This window comes from Pterocles gutturalis, unplaced genomic scaffold (assembly GCF_000699245.1).
Source record: "Pterocles gutturalis isolate BGI_N339 unplaced genomic scaffold, ASM69924v1 scaffold21113, whole genome shotgun sequence".
In the NCBI taxonomy this organism is placed as follows: domain Eukaryota; kingdom Metazoa; phylum Chordata; class Aves; order Pterocliformes; family Pteroclidae; genus Pterocles; species Pterocles gutturalis.
The window spans coordinates 38,735-46,425 of NW_010123571.1; the positions used below are offsets into that span (position 1 = coordinate 38,735).

General features: G+C 44.3%; 1 protein-coding gene across 1 annotated transcript in view; it reads left to right on the forward strand.

The window, feature by feature from the left end:
* Positions 1 to 7,339, forward strand: part of LOC104460302 (lethal(3)malignant brain tumor-like protein 3) — a 29,009-nt gene extending 21,670 nt beyond the window's left edge. Inside the window, exons 18-19 of the mRNA XM_010077964.1 lie at positions 3,816 to 3,878; positions 7,156 to 7,339. Of these exons, the coding sequence (XP_010076266.1) occupies positions 3,816 to 3,878; positions 7,156 to 7,284 (192 nt within the window). The 3' untranslated portion in view covers positions 7,285 to 7,339. The remainder of the gene's footprint in view (positions 1 to 3,815; positions 3,879 to 7,155) is intronic.
* Positions 7,340 to 7,691: the final 352 nt, after the last annotated feature.

Here is a 7,691-nt window from a genome sequence, read left to right on the forward strand (position 1 = left end):
ATCGCAGGCCGTTTAATTCGAGAGAATTGTGCTGTAATGTTGTGCTTGCAAGGATGCAGGTAATGTGCAAAGCAGGGAGAAGGCACTGTTCTTCATGATGCACAGAGGCTCTTCAGAGACTTTGAAAAAGTGCATTTTCCCCAAGTGCCTCTTAGATTGGATAAATCTAATCTTGACTTTGCTTTGTGTGGGAGGACTGCTAGGAGTCTGGTGGGATTGCAGTGTCACAGGAGACAGGAACCACAGCAGTTGGGAAGAGGATAGAGCAATTAGTGTTGCTGTTGTAAAACTTGGTCTGGTTTTAGTTGTTTGGTTTTTTTTTTTTAAGTAGTGAAATTCTGTTTGAAATAAATTCATAGCAAGGAGGAAAAAAATATTTCTGAAAGATCTCCTGTTGGTATCCTTCTTTTGAGAAAGCTTCCTTGATTTTTCCAAAAGGTCTTTTAGAAAATCAATAAAGGCAGAAGCAGTTAATCCTCTGACATGAAAATCAGAATCTTTTGGATAAAACATGGAGGCTGGTTCATAGAAGAAGAGAGTTAGGACACAAGCCAAATTAAATTTGTCCTTTGCAGCTGACCTTTAAAGCAACCGCTGGGTAAATTTAACTGGGATGTTAGTTTGATAACAGATGGATGTAAGCAGGGGCCAGAGGGCAGGAGTGCAGGGCACTCTGGATATAGTGATTCAAAACCCAGAATACGCTGAACTGGAACAACTGACGAAGTTTTGACTGCCAGCAGGAGTGCGAATGGTATATTAAAAAGAGGAGTTGCAGCACCACAGTGGACTGGCTAAAGTCATTACAGGTTTTGTCTTGAATTTCAGTAAAGTGGATCTGGTTTTGCAAATTCTCTTCATCACAAATTCCCGTAGGAATCGATTTGGCCTTTGTACGAGCACTTGCAGGATCAGCGTGTGCAGTGAGATGTAGCCGCAGGTCTGGAAGATGAAAGCAGCAGGACTTTCTGGGTTTTAGTGAGTCCAAAGTAGATTTGATCTTTCGGCATTTGGGCTCCTAACATCTTCCTACAGGGCAAACATTTGCCCTTGGCTTGTGCTTTGAACTCTGCTGCACAAAGGAGACCATTCTGCTGATCTGAAACAAGGGAGTAAAGTTCTCCCTTGGTTTCAGACTGAAGAACTGTTTTTATTTTATAAAACCCACATTAAGGAAAAAAATGTTGCTTTAATTCTCTGTTGGTTGAGAACAGCTGAAAAGGCAGAGCAGCAGCAGCAGTATTTAGGAGCCCTCCAGCTAAGAAACTCTTGGTAATGCTGAACAGTCAACAAGAGTAGTTACTTTAATGCAGCTTTGTTATTTATTGAAAGCTTCCTGTCATGTTTTCAGAGCAGAGCTAGTGAAGGATGTTGAATTGCAGAAGAACATTAATATGTGCTGGAGCTGTGTTGTTCATTAGTTAAATTCTGCATCAGATGCTAATACCCTGTGGGGGGCCTGGCCTTGTGCTAATTGCTTGTGTGTTACTAAATCCCTGTAAAACCCCGCTCCTCTCTGCGGAGTCTCACGAGGTGCTGTCAGTTCTGCTGTCACTGGATGTTAAAGGGGCTGCCTTCCACCTTTACCAAAAAGGTACCGCAATACTGTGCTGATTTACCTGGGACTGCATCAGCGCCTTCCGTGGGGTTGCAGGGAGTTACTACGGTGTTCTCAGAATTACACAAAGCTCTTTCTCAACTCCCTTCTCTTTACCAACATGCAGTCATAGTGTAAGATGCTTCCACCACATCGCTCTGTGAGCACCGAGGTTGTTACCAGCAGGAAGGACAGGCAGGCGTTCACCTCCTCAGAGGAAAAGCCCTGATCTGCCCCGATCCCACTGTGCTCCTGACCTGTCCGGCGCCTCTCCCACCCTCATCTTGAGCCCCTCCAGCCTCCCCCTTTCCCTTGGTTCAGGGGCCTCACTGCCACCGCTGTGGGGCTGTGTTGGTTTCCTCTAGCCCGTGGTGCTACTGTGTTTTGGCATTGTGCGCCCGAGCCTCCCGTGTCCCTCAACCACCACGTCTGGCTTTGGGGACTCTCCTCCCCAGGCCGTGATGGGTCAGTGGAACCCAGGGTCTGGCTCACATCCTGGAGACCTTCTCTCCTGTATTGTCCTCTCACACCCTCCTTCCCTCTCTTTTCTCCATTTCTGGTAAACCCCGGGACCCCTGTTTGTTTCAAAGGCCACTGTTGTGGCGCAGAGTGCTTGCAGGTCCTTGCAAATGACTTCTGGGACAGATCAAAGGCCTGTCACTCAGTGTCCGTGACAATAGCCAGCAGCACTCGTGCAGGGAAGGACACAGGAGCAAGGCAAGCTCAGATCGTTCCCCAGAGATTTCTACCAGCCTCTCAAAACCATGGACCCTAAAGGGCACTTACCGTCTTGCCCCAAGGTGTCCAGCTGTCTCTTAAATTCTGGAAGGTACCAGACCCTGCGGAGGGATTTTCATTTGTGTTTGAATTATAAGGAGGGAAGGGGATTCAAAAAGGAAAGTAGTATTTTGTTATTTGTTTATAATAAGAGTTCGTACTTCTACAGGAGAAAATTTTGAGTCAGTGACCAATGAAGATGTGGATTTTAGGGGTTCCCTTTAAAATGGAACTGTCCCTACGAGTAGAAGATGAGGGCGAAACATGAGAGGGATGCTCTGCTTTCAGCTTACGTAACAGAAACAATGGGAGTCAGAGCTGTTCACCAAAAATCAGCTTCTGCCAGGGTAGAGCAAAACGGGAGGGCACACTCACAGCTCTGAGTGCTCAGAACTGGGGGAGGGGAGTGAATATTAGTGGTGGGATCAGCTGGAGATGCAGTGACACGATTTAGGAGAGAGTTTGACAATCCTGAGTTCAAGGCAAGCTTGTATTTGACAGTGACCCCTCCTAACTGTTTGTCTGTTTGTGTTCATGGAAGAAATGTCACATCTGTAAGAGCTCAGATGAATATGCCTCATGAAACAGAGACGTTCCTGCGAGGGAGCATCCAATTAGCATGAGATGTTTGATCTGATTATGCCTCGATATACAATCTCCCATGAACCAGTGAAGCTACAGCTGGAGAAGACAATACGTATTAAGTCATCCTCCACTGCGCTCAGGACTGCTCCTCGCGCTACTTAGTGTTATATAACATAATCCAAGGGCTGCTTGCATGTCTCCGGGGAGATTATTCCAAATGTTAACAGATTTCCTGCTTAGAAAGGTTTTCCCTAATGTGAAATGTAAAATTAACTTTTACTCATTTAATCCTGTTGGTTCCGTGGATCCTGTGCACCCACTATGGATTAAATAAAACCAGAACCCCTTTCCTTCCCAGCTCTGCTGCCTTCTCTATATTGGTAAACCAGCAGTACTCATTCGCTTGGTTTTTCTTGTCTCTTAAAGGGAAGTCATCATGGGAAACTGTCTAAATCCTTTTTTTCTCTTTAATTTTACTTTCCAGCAGTACCATAGAGAAAGTGAAGTTGTGGATGGGTTTAAAATAGTATAGTCATATATGGCTTTTAATCTGTAAAAAATATTGTTGATATTTTATAAAGATCCTTTTGAGCAATGGAGAAACTGGACTTTTACATATAAATGGTCAAAAGGCAATATAGAAAGTATTACAGGTAAGCAGAATATGCTTTGCAGGGGTGTTGCAGCAACAATGCAGTATTGGTTTTTATATATACCCTTCATTAATGGGAGAGTTAAGTATTAAAGTTTTAAAAACTTCTTGCATGTAGAACTCTCATACAGAAATAAGACCTTTTTGCCTGGTGCTATCCCATTTTAATAATCCTTCTTTCTCTTTTCTCAAATGTCATTCCAGGTGGTAAGCTTTATCCAGCGTTTACCTGGTTGCAAAGAGCAAGCATCTGTTTTCAGGGAAGAGGTAAGTCGAGTCTGCCCAAATCCTGTGCCGTGCCTGCGGTGGGTCTGATGGCAGCAAGGTGGTTTTGTACCCCGTTACTCTGGAGTTACAGTGCAGAGACATGCTCAGACTTGTCACTACAGAGCCTGTGGCATTTAGGAGCTGAATTCCAGCGTGGCTAATTGCATTCTGCTGCTTTAGATTTCCCCTGCAGTTCCGATCACTCAGCTTATGCTTAACATCCTGTCTTGGACTGTTGGGCGGTGGGTTTGGCATCGTTATAAAGATGTCCTGTTGGAACGGCACGATGAAGCTCTCATCTGCTCCCTCTAACGAGCACATATGCTTCTCTGGGTGAGGCTGGCACTCACAGGGTTGCCCAGGAATCGCTGGCTTCCCCCATGGGCTGAGGTGGGAGCAGGAGGGGAACCTTTCCTTGATGGTTGGGAAATCGGAGCATCTCCGGCGCGCAGTGTGTCCTGGCTTCGCTGCCACTTGTGGGGCTGGACTCTGTTCCCTGTTTGTGGTGCGTTTGCCATGGCTTCTGAGAAATCACAGCTAGCACAGGATGGTCCTTGATCACGGACACATAGGCTCTGTTGAGTGCTTTGGCTCCCAGTTACGTTGCAGGTATGACTTGGAGATTCTTTCTGAGCCCATGATTAATTTGCACAGACGTACCTCCCCTTCTGTCATCACGATTCTACCGCTCTGATTGTAAGAGCTTGAGGGAAGAGGCTGTACCTCCTCTGTTCCGTGCGGCACTGAGCGCACCCTCTGTACCGAGGAAAAGCGTTGCACGTTGTAGCGACTGTAAAGGGCAAGTTTTTAATAGATGACTGCTCCCCAGAGCTGGCTTCCTTTCAGGATGAATCAGGCTGTAGTGCATTTCTTGGGATTTATGTATCTAGATTTTGTTTTCCCTCACTTTAAAGAATAGGCGCACGCACAAAATATAAATCAAAAGAAACGGAGGCTTGCCAAAAGCGCTGTTCTCAAGGTAACAATATAGTGGAATACTGTTTAATTAATATAGCGGGAATGATAAGATTTACTTGAATGAACCAATCTTTGAGTGTAGATGAGTGTAAAAGGTGCATCCTGATTTCCAGTGAAGATGTATTCCGAGGTGAGAGTTAAGATGTAACTAGCGAATCTTCTAAGGAATCCAGCCATTCTCAATGTATTTTATTTCTTCCAGACATAATTTTAAACGGGTCCTGGACACAGTGACTGCTTTTTGGTTCAGAGTGAGGATAGCCATGTTCTATTTTAATACCTCACCTTCTGCAGCCTCCAAGTCCGATCCCCTATGCCAAATGAGAGGGGCTTGGGTTGTTTTTCAGGTTTATGCTCCAACTAAATAGCCAGTTTGAAATTAAAACCCTTTTAGCAGTTTGGCTTTGGCCAGAATTCAGCTGTGAGTGACAGGACTGCTCAACTCCACCCGCGTTGTCCATTAGCTGTAATCAGGCCTTTGAGTGCTCTCCGTTTAGGATAAATAAATCCCTTGCAGGCTTGTCTTGGCTGGGGGGAGAGGGATAAGTTCCTGCTTATATTAGGAACGAAGAGAACAAATTGTGCACAGAATTTTAAAAACCATCCAAATAAGATGGAACAAAGAAATGAATAATAAAGCCCAGGCACTGAGATTGTGCTGGTTTCTAGGTCCAGTTCAGGGAAGGTCTGTTTAAAATAAGCATCTTTGAGGCAATGCAGTGAAAATGAAGCATAGTAATAATATTGGACTCAAAAGCGTTTTGAAACTTGGGGCTGTTTTCCAGCGGTTTGCTGCTACTCTTGACTCTATTATTTAATTTAAGCAGCGGTCCATTTGTTTCAAGCTATTTTTAACATGTTCATTGCAGTGGTGTAGACTCTAGGCAGCTTGCAAATAAGATTCGGGGACGTTGTGTGGCCATCTGTGGACTGGGAGCACTGCTGTCCTTCCCAGTGTACATACTGGGAGGCTCAGTAACTTGCTAACAGTTAGAGAAGGGGAAACCAAATCTGGAAACCAAAGCTGGCTCCCAGCTCTGTGCTCCAGTGTATGTTTGCCCAAGTTTATTCAATGTATCCTCTTCTACCAGTTGTTGACATCCAAAAAAGTTCTGGTTAGGCAGACTACATAAACAGCAGAATTGTTGTTCTGGATGGGTTGAGAGTCCGGTGTTGTCTGCTGCGCTGGTGAACATCAAGTGAGAGGATGCGATGCTGTCAGGCCCTGTAAATGGACTTTAATGGAATGACTTAGAGAGACACATATTGTTTCTCTGTGTCCATTAATCTTTGGCTTCATCCCTGCAGCATTTGGGGTTTATATTAATTATATCTGTGTTGTCTCTCTGGATGTTTTTGTAAACCCAAGTAAATTTTTATCCTTTTCCTAAAATAGTAAGTTATGATTTCACTTGCTGCTGCCTAGAGCATCCTGTACTCTCACAAGGTGGTATGGTTTTCGCTTGCTTACTTTGAATCTAATCGAATATCTCCTTGCTGATGGGTTAGGAAAATGTGTATAAGTCCAAACAGAGGACATGTCTTTACTATGCCTTGTTTTGTATAGCACATGATCTCTTCTGCCATGCGCTAAGCTAAGCATTGGATGCCATTTCACAATAGCCTCCTGTTTCTCCTTTTAAACAGAGACTTCTCGTCTATGGGCATAGTATGTCCTCGTTGTGAGAGCAGACGGATGTTCACATCTCAGGAATTTTTCTCATCTGTGAGGGTGTTTGGCTTTAAATTTTACCCTGGACAGATTAACAGGGGTCAAAGAGTCTATGCAGTGACAGTATGCAGTGAATGCACTAGGAAACGGTGATTTTATATTTCTAATCCTCGTAGATCAGTGGAATATATTGATTCTTGTATAGCTGCCTTCTGAAGATTCATGTTCTGGATTTCCTGATCTAATTTCTAGCCACAGATTGTGAATAGGCTGTAGGATTTCTGACAGTTGGCTTTTTAGAGCAATTATAGTGGATATAGAGTCTAATGAACCAGCATCCTGCTCGTGGTCTCTCCATAAGCCTTGTCCACACTCTGGCTCCTCTGTTTCTAGACAGAGGGCTGCGGGATGAGGTCTGAGACCCGGGGAAAGGGCAGCACGCCTGGGAACCCCCCAGGGGCGTGGGTGCCAGAACTAGGGCGAAGTACAAGGTTTCAGTCTTCAGAGCTGTGTTCCTGCTTTCATTCCTCAGTTCAAAGTTCGTTGTTTAATTGAACGACCAGAAATGAGAATCCTGCCTGTTTCTTGGTGATAATCTTTATCTTATGTTGTGTTTCCAATCTCTAGCAGATAGATGGTGAGGCCTTCCTGCTCCTGAACCAGAGCGACATAGTTAAAATACTGAGCATCAAGCTGGGTCCTGCCCTGAAGATCTACAACGCCATTCTCATGTTCAAGTCTGCAGAAGACAACTGAGAAGAGCCCTTCGGCAGAGCCCACGAGGAGCTGACAAGGAACAGATCTTTAACTGGACTCAGATGTATTTTAAGTAGAACTTATTAAAAATATTTTGAGGACATAAAAATCCTGCCACTGTCTGGAATATGGGGCAGCTTCACTTCCAAGAAGAGGATATTATTATATTTTGTAATTGAATTTGGTTTTGATATTTCAATCTCTTTTTGAGATCTAGAAGAAACCTCCGGTTATAAGGGGAATCCAGGGTAGCATTGGCAGAGCTGCAATAGCAAGAAGAAAGCTGTGAGTAAAATGAGTGCTGTGTCCAGTGATAGTGCCTGAAAGAGAGACTGAGATATCACCAGCATGTTTAATATATTCTGTATGTATAAAAACTGAGAAAAGAGAGTAAGAAAATAGGGAAA